The sequence below is a fragment of the Littorina saxatilis genome, linkage group LG3, assembly GCF_037325665.1.
Source record: "Littorina saxatilis isolate snail1 linkage group LG3, US_GU_Lsax_2.0, whole genome shotgun sequence".
Classification (NCBI taxonomy): Eukaryota; Metazoa; Mollusca; class Gastropoda; order Littorinimorpha; family Littorinidae; genus Littorina; species Littorina saxatilis.
In genome coordinates this window covers 50,857,852-50,878,434 of record NC_090247.1, presented here as the reverse complement: position 1 = coordinate 50,878,434, position 20,583 = coordinate 50,857,852, and the positions used below count along the sequence as shown (strand labels likewise).

Here is a 20,583-nt window from a genome sequence, read left to right as displayed (position 1 = left end):
ACGTACCCTTAAAGACCGAGAATTAACAAAATTCAAAGAAAATTTAGGTCAATACTCAAGTGAATGCGGCGAAACGAGAAGCAGACGACCGGTCACCACGAAGTAGGACGGGAGGCACGCCGAGTCCGCCACACAAAAACGGAGGCACAAGTTGAAGGAAACACAACGTAGCCTCAAGCCAGAAGTGGAATAACACACAATAATCCAACAGGTGATAGTCCACACAGAAAAGAAGCCTCTTAGTCCAAAATAATCCGGGAGCGTAGCAGAAACACAGCCGGTCTGACACGCGCGAAAAAAGAAAGAGGACGCGCCACCTACATCCTGTAAGGGGGAAGCACTCGGACAGTGCTTGGGATCCACGGTGGCGCATGGTTATGGGAGATAATTGTACCCACTCAGCGTTTTGTCCAATTTTTTCGGCCTATAATAGATAATGTGCAAGAATAGTACTGTCGAGGTAAGTGTTATATTGACATACAAAGCAATTTGGTGACCACAGAATAAAAGCAGACCTGTGCACACTCAAAACGCTCATCAGTAGTAAACAAACCAAATTTCAGTAGTTTTTTAAAATGTTTCAGTAGTAAGCTGTAAGGACAGTTCAAGACATAATTCTGCTCACAAAGCACACAAACTGAAACACTATGACGCAGTAGAAATTGGGAAGTACTATTTATTAACAAGCCAAGGTGAAACATCAACACTGTTGTAACATTTGTTCTGAAAATGTCTTTGGTCTCGTCATTCTGACATTCATTCATGACTGTACTGTTTGCCAGCAGGTTGTCTTGAGAATAACTGGACTTCCAGCACTGTTGTGCCGTTTTCTTCTTCTTTGGTGACAGAGCTGGTGTCTCCTCTTCACTATCTGAATCTCGCACTCTCTTTTCTTTTCCATGTTTCACTTCAATCACAAGTTGCCACGCAGACGCTGGACGAACTAAGTTTAAGATGAAAGACTCAATGCTGAGAACACGTGCGCTTCCGGTAAATCGGAAAACGTCTTTTCAGCGCAACGGCCAACTAATTGGTCAAAACATCTTAAAACAGAAAAAAGTACCTCTTTTTTGTGTGTGAGTAAAACATCGGAATTCTGCATATAACAAGAAGAGCAAACGCTCAATCGAGTCACTTTCGCAGTTCTGAATATTATATGAGGCATCAGATGGACAGGAAGAAATTGCTATTCACAACACAATGAGTCACGTTCACATAAAATTTGAGCCCGGTCACTTTTATAGTTTCCGAGAAAAGCCCAACGTTAAGTTGTGTGTTGCCGAACAGAAAAGGCTAGTTATCTCCCTTGTTTTTCTGATAACGTTCGTAAAAGGCTACAGATGTAAATACTTTGATGTAAAGAATAATCCTACAAAGTTTCAATCACATCCGATGAACTTTGTCAAAGATATAAAATGTCTAATTTTTCCTTTGACGCTGACCTGTGACCTTGAAAAAGGTCAAAGGTCAATGAAACCATCGTTAAAGTGTAGAGGTCATTGGAGGTCACGACTAAACAAAATATGAGCCCGATCGCTTTGATAGTTTCCGAGAAAAGTCCAACGTTAAGGTGGTGTCTACGGACGGCCGGACGGCCGGCCGGACAGACTAACACTGACCGATTACATAGAGTCACTTTTTCTCAAGTGACTCAAAAATCGGAGAAATTACGGAGAAACCGTAGATGTGCACAGGTCTGTAAAAGTCATCTTGTCATTTAGAAAAGCAAATTAGAATACTAATTTTGCACTTAAAGTACACGCAACACAAACTTTGTGAAGCACGGAATCTTCTTCCCTCTTCATTTTTTATATGACAGCCAAATTGATGCCCAAGTAATAGATATTCATGGCATGTCGCTACATTTATAGCCAGGCTATGTAATCTGAATCAGTTTTGAGGAAGTTTCTACCGATTGAGAGTAACTGACAGAAAAATGTTGAAAGTACCGCTTTGTGACCCGAGCCATGTCAAAGCCGATGTACTGGATGGCATGCTCCGGAGGCAGGAACTGGTTCAGGTAGTTGACGGACTCCACAAACTCTTCGCTCAGGATGCTCTCATGGCGTCTCTTCTCCCTGGTCTGTGGAATGTTTAAGGCAATGATGATGTTTTGCAGATTTCAAGAGCTGTCACTCAGTCAACTTGTGTACTTTCTCTGGAAGTCTACAATCATTTCTTAAAAAACAGCTTGACTTTTACTGTTCTCTTAAATAAAGGCCAGTTTTTGAAAGACCAAGAGAAAATGGGTAAGCATACAAAAATACCAAAAAATCAGCTGTCAGAGTTTGGAAAATATGCACACTTCACCACAAAAATATCAGTAGTTCTAATAAAAAAAAAAGTACACACACAAAAAGCTGTGTGCATGTGTGGTTTCTTGTCTTTTTTTCTTTCTTCTTCTTTTTTGGGGGGCGGAGGGAGGGGGAGGGGGGGGATATCATCTTGTTTAGTTTGCTTGTAAAACTTCTTTTTTTCTTGGAGGGAATGATGATAATAAATGAAATGAGTGGAGACATTTGCTTCCTGGCTGAAAATAATGCGTAACAGATGCCACAATAAAATTGAACACAATCTGTATATTTATTTACCTTGACAAGGTTGAGAACGACAATAGGAGCTCCATATCGCTTTAGAATCTGGTTGAAGTGAAGACCTGCCACTGTAGCGTATGGATCTCTCTGATCCACTGAAAACCAATGATAAACAAAAAACAAAATAAACAACAAACAACAAATTTCAACAACACTATGATGTAACACAAGCAGAATGCAACCCTGCTTTCAGTAGTTTAAAAGATCTAAAAAGCTAAACATAAACACTTCAACTTTTCTTAATCACATCTTGCACCGTTCATCTTTAACCTGAACAGACAAAGCCAAACTGCCGCTCATGCCTACCCCCCCAACTCCCATCAATTCAAGCCCATCAATTTCATTTCACCCAAAACACCCATATTAAAATATGCTTTCAAAATCAAAACAAACCTGCAGGAGAATTTGAATCTCAACTTCTTCTTCAGGTTTGAACAAAAACATGAATTTTAAACATTGACAAGATCGGTCAGACATTCAAAAGCCAAGCCTCATGCAGTCACTTACGTGTAATCGGGGGCTTGGCCACCATTTTGCTAAGATCCTGCGACCAGTAGAGAGGCACGGAGCCACGCAACTGTGTGTACGATGACACCTTCGTGTGAGACAGGAAGGTCACCGACATGTCTTGCACGATCTGCTCCGTCTCAATCTCGTTGGCCACAGAACCCTAGGGAAAGAAGAAAACAATATCTAAGATGAGAAAAAAAACTTCAAAAAAGTAATTCATGATTGGAGAAAGAATATGAGAGTAATGATGGTATTCTCTTGTGTAAGGTAACACATATACAGTTAAACCTGTCCTTGCGACCACCTCTCAAAAGCGACCACCTCTCGAAAGCGACCACCTCTCGAAAGCGACCACCTCTCGAAAGCGACCACCTCTCGAAAGCGACCACCTCTCGAAAGCGACCACCTCTCGAAAGCGACCACCTGCCCACAACGACCACTCCTAAGGATCCCAGACAAGTTTTCTTCATATAATTCCCCTTTCCACAGCGACCACCTGTCTTATAACGACCACTCTGATCGGTTCCTTTGGTGGTCGTTATAGACAGGTTCAAATGTATTTCGGGATGTTTGGACAAGAAACCAGGATTTTGGGTCTTTGCTGGGCGAGACACAAATCAACACATCACATATTTGTCAAATATGGTTGTGTCTACAACACATCACAGGCTATTATAAAGGAACTACGAATCAAAAAGCAAGAATGGTAGGTTTTTTGTTTTTAGTTTTTGATTCTGAATTTTGGAACGTTGGCAGTCTATCTGTTTTTGGATTAAAGGAACTACGAACAATACAATTCTATAAACTTGAGTAAATGAAAAAATGATTGAAGGAAAGAAGAAAGGAAGGAAATTTTACAACTTTTCTGATACAGACGTTTAAGCCCGTCCTTAACTGGGCGAAGTGGACTACGCAAAGTACTCTTCGCGAAGTTGGTCACACGGAGACGGGCGCAGTGGCGTGGTGGTAAGACGTCGGCCTCCTAATCGAGAGGTCATGAGTTCGAATCCCGGTCGCTGCCGCCTGGTGGGTTAAGAGTGGAGATTTTTCCGATCTCCCAGGTCAACTTTTGTGCAGACCTGCTAGTGACTTAACCCCCTTCGTGTGTACACGCAAGCACAAGACCAAGTGCGCACGGAAAAGATCCTGTAATCCATGTCGGAGTTCGGTGGGTTATGGAAACACGAATATACCCAGCATGCCTCATCAACGAAAGCGGAGTGAGCTGCCTATGCTCTCAGAGTATAGCATGGGGAACCCAAATGGGCAAACAAGCTCACACGTAACCAGACAATTCTGGAACGCTGAAGAAGAAGAAGAAGGTCACACGGAGCTTTAGCACTAAGTTTTCGGAAAAAAGACTTCAAGAAGTCTTTGTGTAGTCGACTTCGGGCTCAATAAAGGACAGGCTTTACTTCAATGAATTGGAATTGTGTTTTTTTACTGCCCCAGGTTGCAACGCACACCCTTGACTTTTGACTATAACACTGCCAGTTGTTACATTCTGACACCTCACACACATGACCTTACCTGACAATTGGCTCCTCTTTTCAAGAATCGCGTGCCGGCAAACTCATTCGATCTGCGCCCTATGAGAGTCAGATAGATGGACTTGCCGTACACACCAATGTCTGGGGAAAGTTAAGGAAAAAACCACACACAAAACACACACACACAACTACTGCTGGAGTTTGAACTTTTTCGTGTTCTTTTCATATGAATGTTTCATGATCATTGTCATGTTCAATGTTATTGTCTACATTAGATATCATCATGCTGTGACTTAACTGTTATTGTGTGGTGATTTTATTGTGTATCTTAGATGTTATTTGAAATTACAGAGAGTGCAAAATAATTCTGTGATCTGCGCTACGTAAGCAATCATCATCATTAAATAGTCTCCTGTCCGCCCAGCGACCTTCCCCTTGACCCTGCTTGTGACCTCGATGTTTTTTGCCCCCGCAAGGGGTACGGTACTCTCTAAGCACCCAAAACCTCAAAGAGAGATAACTGGCGGAAACCTTCCTATTGTAGTCTCCTGTATGACGGCTTACTAGTGCCAAAACCTCATAATTGTAATTATCAAGGGAAAATTAGTAATTTTTCCTTGATAATTACCATTTTCACGTGTTAATTACTAATTTATTGCTAATTTTTCCGGAAAGATTACTAACTTTCACCTGTTAATTACTAATTTTTAATTTTGGCTCACTTCCTGACGGATTGCTTGTGCCGAAACTAAAAATTAGTAATTTTCCCGTGAAAATTAGTAACTAACAGATGAAAACAGTAACTGACAGCGTTAATTAGTAATTATCACGTGATAATGGGTAACACCAGGTTTTGGCACAAGTAAGCCGTCATACTCCTGTCCGCCCAGCCGACCTTCCCCTTGACCCTGCTTGTGACCTCGATATTTTTTGCCCCCGCAAGGGGCACGCACCCAAAACCTCAGAGAGATAACTGGCGGAAACCTTCCTATTGGAACCCACCTTTTAAGACCCCCCCCCCCCTCCCCAATTGAAGAATTCCTCTTGTTCAAGACCTTACTTTTTCAGTTTCTCTGTCCACAACCTCTATAAATGTACCCCCTTTTAAGACCCCCCCCCCCCCCTCCCCAATTGAAGAATTCCTCTTGTTCAAGACCTTACTTTTTCAGTTTCTCTGTCCACAACCTCTATAAATGTACCCCCTTTTAAGAACCCCCCCCCCCCCTCCTCAATTGAAGAATTCCTCTTGTTCAAGACCTTACTTTTTCAGTTTCTCTGTCCACAACCTCTATAAATGTACCCCCTTTTAAGACCCCCCCCCCCTCCCCAATTGAAGAATTCCTCTTGTTCAAGACCTTACTTTTTCAGTTTCTCTGTCCACAACCTCTATAAATGTACCCCCTTTTAAGACCCCCCCCCCTCCCCAATTGAAGAATTCCTCTTGTTCAAGACCTTACTTTTTCAGTTTCTCTGTCCACAACCTCTATAGATGTACCCCCTTTTAAGAACCCCCCCCCCCTCCCCAATTGAAGAATTCCTCTTGTTCAAGACCTTACTTTTTCAGTTTCTCTGTCCACAACCTCTATAAATGTACCCCCTTTTAAGAAACCCCCCCCCCCCCTCCCCAATTGAAGAATTCCTCTTGTTCAAGACCTTACTTTTTCAGTTTCTCTGTCCACAACCTCTATAAATGTACCCCCTTTTAAGACCCCCCCCCCCCTCCCCAATTGAAGAATTGCTCTTGTTCAAGACCTTACTTTTTCAGTTTCTCTGTCCACAACCTCTATAAATGTACCCCCTTTTAAGACCCCCCCCCTCCCCAATTGAAGAATTCCTCTTGTTCAAGACCTTCCTTTTTCAGTTTCTCTGTCCACAACCTCTATAAATGTACCCCCTTTTAAGACCCCCCCCCCCTCCCCAATTGAAGAATTCCTCTTGTTCAAGACCTTACTTTTTCAGTTTCTCTGTCCACAACCTCTATAAATGTACCCCCTTTTAAGACCCCCCCCCCCTCCCCAATTGAAGAATTCCTCTTGTTCAAGACCTTACTTTTTCAGTTTCTCTGTCCACAACCTCTATAAATGTACCCCCTTTTAAGAACCCCCCCCCCTCCCCAATTGAAGAATTCCTCTTGTTCAAGACCTTACTTTTTCAGTTTCTCTGTCCACAACCTCTATAAATGTACCCCCTTTTAAGACCTGATTTTCTCAGAATTTTAGAGATCTTCTTCTTCTTGTCGTTCGCTGTTTTCATTTTGCGTTTTTGTGGATCTGTGGTTGGTTAAGGTGCGCCTGTTGGCCCAGATCCTCCGACTTCAGCCCTTAGGTTTCTTTCGGGCTTACCCCGCCCTTAGTTCCTGGCTCAAAAACCTAACCCTGGGAACACATGGGGGATTTCTTACCGGGGATCCCACCCCGGGGCTAGAGCTTTTAATGCGGCTCTTACCCGCATGGTGTAACCGTCATCGGACACGTAGGGCATTTATAGGGTAGTCAGTGCCATCTGCCAACCCACCCTGTCCTGGTAGAGACACCGCTAGTTGGTCCGGGACTGCTTATTCTATATTCGCAGCTGGCCCCCATATCTGGGGGCCGTTCCCCTATCCGCCACCTGGGGATCCGCCGGGTTGAGGATAGTCGCCCCCCTACTGAATTGGAAGTAGTCTGTTCCCGGATTTTAGAGATCTTAACCAGGGTGTTTCACTGTGTTATCAAACAAGCAAAGCGATGGCAAGGATACTGCTTTGTCCGATGAAGCCATGGATGATGTAGAGGATCCAGTCATGGTGTACCTTGCCCTCAAAGTCCTTCAGCAGGTGATTATTCCACACAAACTTTCGCACCGGTTTCTGCCGCACACCGCAGACCAGTTCATTGGCTGCACACACAAAAATACAGGGGGTAACAGGTTGATAAAAAAAAAGCATCACAAACGTGTCCAGAATTTTCTCAAAGGACAGATGGAATGATTAGGCTAATCCTAAAACCTCTATCTTTTCAAAATCAAGTTCTGAGTTCAATGTACTCACCTATATACCTGCTATGCCCCTCCCGGCCCAATCCCCCCTTACCACCCCTGAGTACTAAACAGCTTACAGCAATAAGTGTAAAGGGCACAGAGCAGAATGTTAGAATGAAACATTGCCATCTTTCCATCTAAGAAAATAAAGGGCAATCCAAGAAAACCGACTATATCAGTTTATGAACAGGGAGGTAAATTTATGGACACTTTAACGAAAAATCAAAAACAAAATAACAAAAAAATTTTAAAAAGAGGGGAAGGGGGGAGCTTAAAAGAGAGAACAGCCTTTAATTGAAGGGTCCTAAAACAGAGCTTTCATTGTGCTATAAAGTCAACAATCAAATAAGTCCTACACACCAGCACTGTTTTTGTCACCGGTGAGTCCGTACGCAAGGGTGGGTGAGAATGACGCCTCCTGGGTGGAGAAATCAGAGAAGCAGATGTCCTCCTTTTCGGCGGTACCCTCGCCGGGTTTACTTTCATCCTCCATGCTGGACTCCCAGAATACCAGTTTCTGCTTGCTCTGGGACTCAGGAGGGGGGATAGGGCCCTGCGTGGGTTGCAATGACTTGGCCATGTTGTACTGAAGGTTGTGGGTGAGGTCGTAGCTGTAGCTGAAACCACATAAAATACAAAACATGTAGAAAACTTAAAGTCAATGTTCCTTTTTATGCCCAATAAAATCCAGTAAATATGTCTTCTTTCCAGAAAAAAATCCTCATAGTGCTAGTTGAATGCTAGGTTCCAAGTTTATTCTGTCACCCTTCCCTTGCTGCAGTAAGGTAATACCCCCCCCCCCCCCCCCCCCCCCCCCACCCCCCTGGCTTTGAAGGCTTGCACTAGTCCAGTATCTTTATAGACTATGTGCATGAGGCAATGGGTTAAAGCAGAATACAGCTTTGCTTTCATTTTCAAGAATTCCAAACCTTTAACTACAACCCGCTAGCCTCCCAGAATTTGAGGCACTATATATACTGTTCAAAAAAAGAAACGCATAGTTGCTACTTGCCAAATTTGTTTTATTTTTCGAAAAAATTAACAGAAAATCCAATATTTAGATTATTTGTTTGAAATTTGGTATGGACACAGTTGAATGCACACACAGTTCATTTGCATCTTCAAATCAATCAGTCAATCAATACGATTGGGTGCCGAGGCTGTCAAGTCAGTAGGGGGTGTGACTGCCTTGAGCAGCAACAACTGCCTGGCACCTTCTGGGCATGGACTGGATCAGATGCCGGATATCTTGCTGTGGGATGGTGTCCCACTCCTCCTGAAGTGCCTGCAATAGATCGCGGTGATTTGCCGGCGCTTCTTCTCGCCTGCGCACACGTCTGTCCAATTCATCCCAGAGGTGTTCTATCGGTTTCATGTCTGGCGACATGGATGGCCAGGGAAGCACCTGGACATGGTGGTCGGTGAGGAACTGGGTGGTGAGTCGTGCTGTGTGCGGGCGAGCGTTGTCCTGCTGGAATATGGCATCCTGGTCAGCCAGAAGAGGAAGGGCGTGTGGGCGCAGAATTTCCTCCACGTATCGCTGGGCAGTTATGCGTGCACCAGGGTGCTCCTTCCAGCGGTATTGATCGCCCCCCACACCATGACGCCTCCACCACCATGAACGGGTGCCTCATCCACACAGTTGGGCGCGTAACGTTCGTTTACTCTCCGGTAGACCCTCCTCCGACCATCATGTCGCTGGAGCAGGAAGTAGAACTCGTCGCTGAACCACACGTGTCTCCAGTGATTCCGGACGGTCCAGCGAAGGTGCTGGTTGCCCCACTGCACTCGGTTCTGGCGATGGCGGCGGGTGAGGACAGCTCCTCTGTGAGGTCTGCGAGCTCTCAAACCAGCTTCATGCAGGCGGTTCCGCACGGTCTGGTCCGATAATCGGTGTGGCCCGGGGAGAGCCTGGACAGAAGATGAGGCCGACAGGAAACGATTCCGGAGGTGGCGGAGCCGTATGAAGCGGTCGTGAGCAGCAGTTGTCGCCCTTGGTCTTCCCGCTCGTGGCAAGTCAGCAACGGAGCCAGTGGCTTGAAACCTGACCCACAGTCTACTGATGGTGCTCTGGGACACGTGGAAGTGCCTGGCGATTGCACTTTGACTTTGGCCTGCTTGTAAACGACCCAATGCAATTTGGCGGTCTTCTCTGCTCAATCGGGCCATCTTTCGTCGCTGAATTGTCGTCTGATTTCTTTGTGGCGAACAATCCGCTTTTATGGGTTTTGGAAGACATGGTGAGAGCTCAATATTCCCCGAGTTTCACGAGATTACACTGAAGCATGACGAGTGGTCATGCCAAATGAGCAATTTTGACATTGTAGCCACTGATAACGCATGCGTCACGTGCAGAGCTCACTTGTGGCAATGAACGAAAGGTCGACGACCAGATAAACACTTTCTGCAGTTTGGTGGATATCCTTGTAGCCATATAACTAAATTAACCAAATATTACAAGCTATGCGTTTCTTTTTTTGAACAGTATAGGTTGTACATCATCCCAAAAGCAATTAACAGGTAACATTAGTCCTTGATTTCTGTTGAAGTTTGTCTTTGTCTTCTCGTCGCATTTTGTGCCTGAATACAACAAATAGACAAACAAACTAACTAATCAACTAACAGAAAGACTCACCTGAAGTAAAAGTTGCTGGATAAGTCCACATTTTGAAACATCCGAACGTATCTGCAAATGAGCACAGAAAAAGCGTCATAGGGAAGTCATAAACGATGCAAACTACCCCACTCGTTGCCTCATCTGCAATTTTTTTTCTCTCAAAAAGAGCTCAAGGGAGACGATCTAAGACATTTCAAAATGAAATTCAGTAGTCTGCTCAAGCCACAAATGTATCCACTGATGTGATAGCACTACCACACACAAAACCCAAGTATTCTTTGAATCCTTGCCCATTAAAGTCCTTTTTCTGTGCAACATCCTCTTGCAGTCATAATTCTAGGATCCAAACCCCAAACCTAATCCACTTTGAAGGTGCGAATACTACCACTCAACTAGTTAGTGCATCCATCAATAAGATAATCATTCTCAGTACAGTGGAACCCCCCTTTAAAGACCTAAAACAAATCCTGAGAAATTCAGGTCATAAAGAGGGAGTATTAAATTGGGGTTAAATTGACAGGCGCAGTGGCATGGTGGTAAGACGTCGGCCTCCTAATCGGGAGGTCGTGAGTTTGAATCCCCGTCAATGCCACCTGGTGGGTTAAGAGTGGAGATTTTTCCTGATCTCCCAGGTCAACTTATGTGCAGACCTGCCAGTGACTTAACCCCCTTCGTGTGTACACGCAAGCACAAGACCAAGTGTGCACGGAAAAGATCCTGTAATCCATCTTGGATTTCGGTGGGTTATGGAAATACAAAAATACCCAGCATGCCTACTCAACGAAAGCGGAGTGAGCTGACTATGCTCTCAGATTATAGTGTGGGGAACCCAAATGCAGACCTGTTTACCCTAAACACGAGGCAAGAGTACTTTCCCAAAAAGTTGAGTGTATTTTTCAAAAAGTTGGTGTACAGTGGTACCTGCGAGGAAAGGACACCCTTGGGAACAGCCAAAAGTGTCCCTACATTGCAGGTGGCCTTTCATGACAGGTATACTTTGGTAGAGATAATATAAACAGGGACAAGAGCAGTGTCCTTTTAAGGGAGGTGTCCTCTCATGGGAGGGTCCACACATCGGAGGTTCTGCTGTACTTTGCAAGCAAAGCCATATGGGCTAGGGAATGTACGCGTGGGTGCAAAAGTGTTTGAGTAAGAATAGCATGTCTTGTGGACACCTTCAGAATTTAACTCCTTCCAATACAACAGGAATAAAACAATTTTATTTACCTGTCAGTTTATAGCATTATAACCAGTGTCTTCCAAACAGATCGATAATGAAAAGATGAAGTTCGTGAAATAACATCTGCGGTTGACAGTGGCAAGTTCATTTTTACAATCATCTCAGAAAACCTTGCTTCAGCACGGACTACAACCTTTTCTTCTGGCAGGATTTGCTTTGCGGGAATGAACTTCATAATTCCGTGACAGCTTTCAGCGGATTTCTTTGCAGCAACCTTGTCCAGGTGAGTTTTGGAAATGCAGTGTCGTTCGATGTCATATTTCCCAGCATGGGCAACGGAGAAATCTGATTTACAATACTTGCAGTGTGGATGACTTTTTCCCATAGTAGACTCCACAATTCCTGGCTCTTTCTTATATTTCTCCAAGAAAATCTGCTGCTTCTGCTGTTTAGACTTGGTACAGTCATCCGAAACTGACACATTTTACCGCTTCATTTTGCCACGATTGTCAAGACGATCGCACGTGCCAACAACTGAACAAGGTTTCTACAGCTGAAGACTCGCTGTCATGGTTATCTCCCTTTAACCGAAACCGGTATCAGTTGTACCATCCCGTAATCAGCACACCAACACCGGAAAACGTATTCTAGACTTTTTCTTATGCGTATTTTGTGCGTGTGTCGCGTATTTGCGTACCGATAATAATTTGGCGTACAAAATACGCCCAAATCGTACTGGTAAACAGGTCTGCAAATGGGCAAACGAGCTCGCACGTAACCAGACAATTCTGGAACGCTGAAGAAGAAGAAGGGGTTAAATTTACAGAGGTCATGAAGAGAAATTCTCAAAAAGCAAGATCTTCAGGGGAGAGGTCAACTTCGGGGGTCTTAAAAGTGGGGTTCCACTGTATTGAGTAACACTCTTTACCTGCTCTCGTCAGGGTGGACATAACGCACACTGTCATTTGGGATGTACAGCATGCTGATGTCTTCTATCTTGTAGATTGTGTGCGGGCCGACCAGAGCCACCCTCTTCCGTTTGGTGATCAGAATGATGTACGGCCCCTCCAGGAATCGCACAAAACCTGCAGTCAAAAGCAAAGTTTGGAAAACACTGCAGGACTACGATCGGCTGCGGGGGGCCCGGTAGCTCAGTTGGTAGAGTACTGGACTTGTGATCGGAAGGTCGCTGGTTTGAATTCGGGCCGGGACGGACACGGGTCAACTTTATGTGCAGACCCAGAGCCATGTCCCACCCCTGTGTCACCACAATGGCACGTAAAAGACCTTGGTCATTCTGCCATAAGTGCAGGTGGCTGCATGAATACACCTAAACACGCAGACACCTGGGTAGCGCGACTACGTTGCTGTTAGCTTTCCACTGGGAGGAAACGACCCAAATTTCCCAACGATCGATGACGCCTGCTACCACTGTTCTATGTAAATAAAATTGACCAAATAGTTTAAGAAAATTAAGGGAGACCCTTGGTGAATGTTGAAAATGTGTGTGTGTGTGTGTGTGTGTGTGTGTGTGTGTGTGTGTGTGTGTGTGTGTGTGTGTGTGTGTGTGTGTGTGTGTGTGTGTGTGTGTGTGTGTTTACCAGTCGGTTATTTTGCATGCACAGTTTTACGATTCGACTTGAAACCCTAAATGTTTTCAAGAATCCAGAGACCTTCTCTTCATAGCTTACCTCCCAATAGCGATCTTTTGGTTTTGTTATTCCATGGATGAACCACGTGAGAACTATGCATTGTTGAACGATAAAGAGAATAAATAAAGTTTTTAAAAAGTTCACAAATGTATACAATAATTTAACTTTTTTGCATTTTTTTTCAAGCTTTTCCTGTGTTTGGCACACCAACAGTATACAGCATAGATATATTTTTTATTATAAATTGCGGTTAAGGAATTTAGAATGAGTAAAACAAATAAAGAATTAAGATTAAAGTTAAAAAAAAAATTTAAAAAAATAACCTATGAAGAAGGATGCTCCCTGCCCGGAGAAAAAGAAACAACAAGAAGGGCAAAGCCCATACGACTCACATGCTTGACCTCGACCTTTAGGGTAACTAAACCTAGCAATGACATCATACACTAAGAACTGCTTTACACATTTTTCCTACCAAAATACATGTGACCTTGACCCAAGGTCAAGGTCATCCAAGGTCATGCAACACAAAGCTGTTAATTCAAGACATAGGAAGTACAATGGTGCTTATTGGCTCTTTCTACCATGAGATATGGTCACTTTTAGTGGTTCACTACCTTATTTTGGTCACATTTCATAAGGGTCAAAGTGACCTTGACCTTGATCATATGTGACCAAATGTGTCTCATGATGAAAGCATAACATGTGCCCCACATCATTTTTAAGTTTGAAACAGTTATCTTCCATAGTTCAGGGTCAAGGTCACTTCAAAATATGTATACAATCCAACTTTGAAGAGCTCCTGTGACCTTGACCTTAAAGCAAGGTAAACCAAACTGGTATCAAAAGATGGGGCTTACTTTGCCCTATATATCATATGTAGGTGAGGTATTCAATCTCAAAAACTTCAGAGAAAATGGGAAAAATGTGAAAAATAGCTGTTTTTTAGGCAACATTTATGGCCCCTGCGACCTTGACCTTGAAGCAAGGTCAAGATGCTATGTATGTTTTTTGGGGCCTTGCCATCATACACCATCTTGCCAAATTTGGTACTGATAGACTGAATAGTGTCCAAGAAATATCCAACGTTAAAGTTTTCCGGACGTCCGGACGGACGGACGGACGACTCGGGTGAGTACATAGACTCACTTTTGCTTCGCATGTGAGTCAAAAAGTACACAGCATCTGAATAACTACCTCCACACCTAAACTCACCAGCAATTCCAAATGCAGAGGTGGTCTTGGATAAGCCTGCAGACCCCTGTGCTGCTCGCTTGGTTTTGTTTCCGCCATCAATCATGGACAACACACTGCGAATCTCTGTTCTGCTGTACTCAACCTGTTGCAAAAAGAAATGAGTTTTTTTTAATCAGTTTAGCAAATTACATTAGTATTGTTCCGAGACTAAGTGGACGATTGGTCAGCTCAACCTCGATTGAAGATATGCAAAAGCTACAAAATAATTGTTCTGTCAGAAGACTACTTGCATGCCTAAAACTATCAAATGGGTTGCATATTGTCAGAAGAAATTTCTATAAAATGGAGGGTCTGACTCAGTGACTGACGACACAAAATTACTATTCAAACAGAATAAGCACATTGGAATTTTTGTGTGATCTGAAAATATCATTAAAGTCCCAGTTTCTCTCAAATGGTTACAGAACGATTTAAATCTTCTCATGAAAAAAGCAGTTCTAACCTTATCCAACACACTTGCAATAGCATGTAATAGCATTAAATGACACAGTTAGTTTGAATGGCTATTTAGCTCGCGTAAACCACACATTAGTTTTTGTGGTTTATCTAACCCCTGAGCCATCGTGAACCTGTGTGATCCACTTTCTTTTTTTCCAGAATTTAGTTGTCGGTTTGTGATTTCAATGCGACTTGCCGTAGCACGTTATTGTGTACCTCTGAATCTAAAACGCAACAAACAGCTGCGAGTCACACAAACTTATCGGTGGCAGTTGGTTTCAAACAAGCAAGCGCTATGCAGGACATTCGTCTGCTACGGGAAACATGACCTTGCGTGACACGCTTCCGGGCTCCCTTTTTCGGAACTTTCCAAACTTCGAATTGTACTCATCTAGTCTTGATGAAGACGAGGCGTCCGATTTGTCTCATTGTATTTAAATCCGGCTGGCCACGCAAAAATAAATTCTTTAAACAATGCTTGTTATTTACGGAGGGCACCTAGGATGTTCTCAAGCGGTGAGTGTTTAAACGAAAGGGTGTTCGTACTGCGTGTAAAAGCCTGACAGTGTCTGTGACCAGAAACCGATAGTTTACGGGAAGCTGAGTGTGCCTTTAAGTACTTTTCTTTGAAAACAGCTGTAATAAATTTAGAAAATTGCAACCCGAGATTTTGGAAACTTATAATTATATATAGTCTATAGTTACCAACACAGCAACTTATTATTATTATTAACTTATTATTATTATTAACTTATTATTATTATTAACGTATTATTATTATTAACTTATAATTATTATTATTATTAACTTATTATTGCTGTGTTGGTAACTATAGACGCTTGGTCTGTGAACCTTTGAAGAAGGCCTGCGGGCCGAAAATTTGGATTTTTAAAAAGATGCGACATTATGGCTTGGTTTTTGACTTTTTATTATGTTGTATATATATAAAACATCAGAAGTTGTGAAAGAAACAATTGAAAGTCAGAAGAGACTTTCTTCTGAGATTTGTTAAAATCTCTTAGCAGAGCAAAAGAGAGAGGAAACAAAAAAATGTGTCCCTTCACAGACCCCCCTTCTTTGTCTCTGTAAATGTACTCCAGGTATATTTCTTGTATTTCCATTCTTCTCTTGTTACATCTATGATGTAACTATTGCACTCTTATAACACATAAAATAGTGGTTAAATAAGGGTGCACGCAATACATCATAGCTGGCTCTACTTTCTGTCGTCCTTGACATTCCAAAGTGCACATGTACCTGTCGACCGGATGTGCAACGGGTTACCACGCTTTTGAGAACTTGCGCGAGAGTCGTTCAGTGCTATTGCTGAGTTTTAGTCTCGACTTGCCGAGACTATCATCACAGCGTCATATATATATAATTATATATATATTGTATACTTGGCTCAACTACATACAGGCAGCCCTTAGTCCGAACAAGACAAAGAACGTGAAAACAACAATCTCTGACTACAATTACAAGTACGCATTTAATATTTTTATTTTTATTTAGTTGTCTGTTGACATTGACAAATCCCTTACCTTATCATCATTAATAACCAGGTCTCTTGGTTCTGTTCGGTCAATCTTCAACACCCTGAAGCGAGTCTCAATTTTATTTGATCCCACAATATAGAATCTCTGCAACATAAAGACACACATATGCACAGACCTATAAATTATGACCTCTACCTCAATGGTTTTATTTAGGCCAATTAATTTACAATGAAAAGAAAATGAGAGCCTTTTTTCTTGTGAGTCACATCCTTGTCGATATGACTGCCTTGTGTGACAGTGTGTGTGTTTGTGTGTGAGAGAAAGAGAGAGAGAGAGAGAGAGAGAGAGAGAGAGAGAGAGAGAGAGTGTCATTCTGTGTGTGTGTGTGTGTGTGTGTGTGTGTGTGTGTGTGTGTGTGTGTGTGTGTGTGTGTGTGTGTGTGTGTGTGTGAGTGTGTGTACACGTGTATGAACAAATACATGTACACAACGCAAAACATTGACAAGGCATTTCAATTTACATAATCCCAGCGAAGCTGGAGGTATCCCACGAACGCTATACTATATATATATATCCCATGACCTCCCTTCTTTGTCTCTGTAAATGTACTCTAGGTATATTTCTTGTATTTCCATTGTTCTCTTGTTACATCTATCATGTAACTATTGCACTCTTATAACACATAAAATAGAGGATAAATAAGGGTGCACAAAATACATCATAGCTGGCTCTACTTTCTGTCGTCCTTGACATTCCAAAATGCACATGTACCTATAGACCGGATGTGCAAGGGGTAACCACGCTTTTGAGAACTTGCGCGAGAGTCGTTCAGTGTTATAGCTGAGTTTTAGTCTCGACTTGCCGAGACTATCATTGTAGCGTCATAGATTTCATGACGTCTGTCGTCCATCGCGTCATATTAAGGGGACGTAATCTGTTATGTTTCCTTGTATTCGCTGTTCTATTTCTCTCTTGTGATCAACATGACAAGCCGTATGTGTTTGAGTGTGCTCGTGCTCTCAACTAAAACAAAAGTCAAACTAGCAATCGTTAAAAACCCAGTCCGTCCGACCAGCACTGCTATGTTCAGACTATGCTCATGTGAAGTTACAGCGTGCCCGGTACACACGCCCTAATCGGTACATCATCGACGACGAGTGTTCTCTGGACAAGCTGTTTAATGCATTTTGCGAGTATTTCTAGCTCTTCTGCGGTGCAGTATGCCCTATAGATGATGAAGGTGTCCAAGATCTCAGGAGATGCGTGTGTAACCACTAGGTATTCAGTCAAATCCGTGTAAGAGGCTTTCAACTGACGGGGACAACCATTAAGCCACCATTATGCACCGACTTGACAGATCAACAGACAAGCCTTTAGAATAAGGCATGTGCAGAGGTGCCTCATCTGAACACACAACTAAAGCTTGATGTTTCCGTCACACTTTGTCTTTTAGATCTTCATGGGATATACAGGTTACAACACGAGTGGTTTTTAATATGGCTTGTATTTCAGTCAAGACCCAGCGGATGAATATCAAGGGACTCACGAGCCTCTGGCGAGTGAGTCCCTTTGATATTCCCGCTGGGTCTTGACTGAAATACAAGCCATATAAAAAAAACACTCGTGTTGTAACCTCTAATATATATATAATCGACTTGAGAAATGTTCATGCCGATAATACATGATAAAGAAGGAATCTTTGTGCCCTAACTCAGGCTACAGTTCGGGATGGAAGTTCACCAAAAATTGGGAACATACTAACTGAAATACGGTGGGTGCCGACTAATTCTTCGATTTTCGATCCACCGCTACCCAAGGCCGATATGTTGGGGTGGAATTTCTGAGACTACGGCAGGGATGTTGCTACAAATTCATATCTATAGGACAAATGTCCTGAGTTCTTTAGCATCAATAGGACATTTGACCGCTTTCAGAAAGTGTAATTGGACATTATAAATTTGCGCCATATAACACATTCCATGGAATTGTTCCAAAGTCATGCGCCCACACACACATGCACACACCCACGCGCTGTGGAACACACACATAATATAGTAAATACATCAACACAGTGTGCGTATAATGTTGTATTTGTTTAGTTTCAAAGAAACCACAAAAAAGAAACCAACATGAACAACTTCAGAGCTCTTAGTCTTACTTTGATTACAAACTGCATGATTTGGATAAAAGTTGAAAACAAAATGATCGGTTTGATCTAATGCTGATCTTTTGCAGGCTTTAGTTTTTTTTTTCAGCGGCATAATTCAGAGCTTCGTCTCGTATCGAAAACAAAAGCAGACGACAAATTTAGTCAGTTGGAGTTGTCTCCCGTACTCTTGTAGTATGCACTGATTTAAAAATAATCCACTATTTTTAGATCAGTGTGCTGCACTGAGACGGTTATACCCAAACGGCGCATACCGCAAACGGTTCGGGAATTCCCGACAAAAGAAAAGATCCGCACGCGGCACTGGCAACTTCGGTGTCACCTGAACACGAGAGCGTTCGAACTTTTAGAAGATTTGTATCTTGAAATGAAAATTTACGAATATCGCGCTGTCCGAAGGAATGGAGTACATATCGGACAATGACCACGCGGCAATGTGTATCGGACATTTGGGGATTTTCATCGTTAAATGTCCGATGTCCGACGCCTAACGACATCCCTGCTACGGCATAATGCTTAGGCCACCCAAAAAAATCTGTTTACGGTAACATAGGCCAAAAAAATAGGGTCGGTAGGTCGGGATTTTTTTATTTTTTTATTATTTCGCCAAAAAACAAAGACTTTTTTTTTTTTAATTTTTAACTTTTTTTTTCTTCCCCCAAATACCAAAAAAAAGTCTCGGGTCGCGCAAAAAAATAGGGTCAGTCGAGATACCGTAAACAGACTTATTTTTTTGGCCTTACGCAATTAGACGACGTCAAGATGTTTTGACGTCAATGCATCGTGATGTCATCCCCTCTCTGGCGCTTTTCTCGCGTGCGCCTGGCATACAGTGTGTGTTTGTCTATTTCAGTAATTGAGTGCACCATGTGTTACTGTGTGTACAGGTGTGCGCAGGGCCGGACGAGGGGGCAGGGTTGGTGGTCTATGGGGGTCTCAAGCCCGGGGGCCTTAAGCATCCCCCCCCCCCCCCCCCCCCCCCCCCCAGCCAAATTGTTTTTTGTGCATGTGTGCGTGTTTACAAGTGTGTGTGCGTGATCGTGCTTGTGAGTGACCTCTCTCGCTGCCTTACTATCTTTTTGTCAGTGTATGTGTGTCTCTCTCACTGTCTCTGTCTCTGGTCGTCTGTCGGTCTATCGGTCTGTCTTTTCTCTTTTAGCCTATGGTTCCTTTTCAACGTAAAGAGAGAGAGAGAGAGACGTAAAAAGAGAGAGAGAGAGACGTAAAAGAGAGAGAGAGAGAGAGAGAGAGAGAGAGAGAGAGAGAGAGAGAGAGAGAGAGAGAGAGAGAGAGAATGACATTGACAATGACAATGACAATTCTGGTATACTTTTTTGCATCTGGCCCTCGCCCTAAAGAGGGACTAAATCTACTATAATAACTACTACTACATACATAATTAGTGAAACAGTATAAGTTTATGTACATAACTTCATAAGCGCATTATATGAAACATTGTACTTGTAGTTTATAAATGTTCATGACAAGGTGAAAAATTTGCAAGTCAATTAGAGTCAGAATACTATGCAATAGTACATCAACTCTGCAAGACAATGGATATTATGCAGAACATCATAATTTCGTGAACAAAGCAATAAATCAAAAGTGAGTGACTGTGTCCCAAAGCCAAAGGACATAGAGAGAGAGAGAGAGAGAGAGAGAGAGAGAGAGAGAGAGAGAGAGAGAGAGAGAGAGAGAGAGAGAGAGAGAGAGAGACTTGATGCAAGCCAAATACGCATACTTACAGCTTTTGTTTCATAAAGAACAAGCTTCTGCATCCAGTTTATGATCGGGACTTCCGTGTAAGTCATGTTTTTAACAATGTATTTTCCCTAAGAACTGCTTTGGACGATCACGGGAAGCTAGGGAAGGGAGATCATTCTAAAACGCGATTCTCGATCGGCTTGTGAATTTGTCTCGAACGGTTTGAGGACAAGGGGAAAGGGCGACCACTCCACTACTATATTCGTTCTCCGGCTTTGTGGCTGGTAGTTAGCTCTCTGTCTCGGAAGAAATCATCAACGGAGGACAGATCATGCAGCTCCTCAAGATCTCTGTTGTGTTTCACGTGGAAAAGAGCAGACAGGGGTAGCAGACAGGTATGTTACAAAATTTTTCTTCTAATAATTGCCGGCTCTAAACATTGACGTCCCAAATGACTTCTCTG

The 20,583-nt window shown here is 42.9% G+C and overlaps 1 protein-coding gene across 2 annotated transcripts in view; it reads right to left on the bottom strand.

Moving 5' to 3' along the window:
* Window positions 1–20,317, bottom strand: part of LOC138962591 (polyphosphoinositide phosphatase-like) — a 50,125-nt gene extending 29,808 nt beyond the window's left edge. For both annotated transcript variants that reach the window (XM_070334462.1, XM_070334463.1), the window contains exons 1-11: window positions 20,162–20,317; window positions 16,295–16,393; window positions 14,274–14,397; window positions 12,338–12,494; window positions 10,248–10,298; window positions 7,973–8,229; window positions 7,334–7,471; window positions 4,635–4,735; window positions 3,102–3,264; window positions 2,592–2,689; window positions 1,950–2,083 (exon numbers count right to left, since the gene is read on the bottom strand). In XM_070334462.1, coding sequence (XP_070190563.1) covers window positions 1,950–2,083; window positions 2,592–2,689; window positions 3,102–3,264; window positions 4,635–4,735; window positions 7,334–7,471; window positions 7,973–8,229; window positions 10,248–10,298; window positions 12,338–12,494; window positions 14,274–14,397; window positions 16,295–16,393; window positions 20,162–20,227 — 1,388 coding nt within the window. In that variant the 5' untranslated portion in view covers window positions 20,228–20,317. The remainder of the gene's footprint in view (window positions 1–1,949; window positions 2,084–2,591; window positions 2,690–3,101; window positions 3,265–4,634; window positions 4,736–7,333; window positions 7,472–7,972; window positions 8,230–10,247; window positions 10,299–12,337; window positions 12,495–14,273; window positions 14,398–16,294; window positions 16,394–20,161) is intronic.
* Window positions 20,318–20,583: the final 266 nt, after the last annotated feature.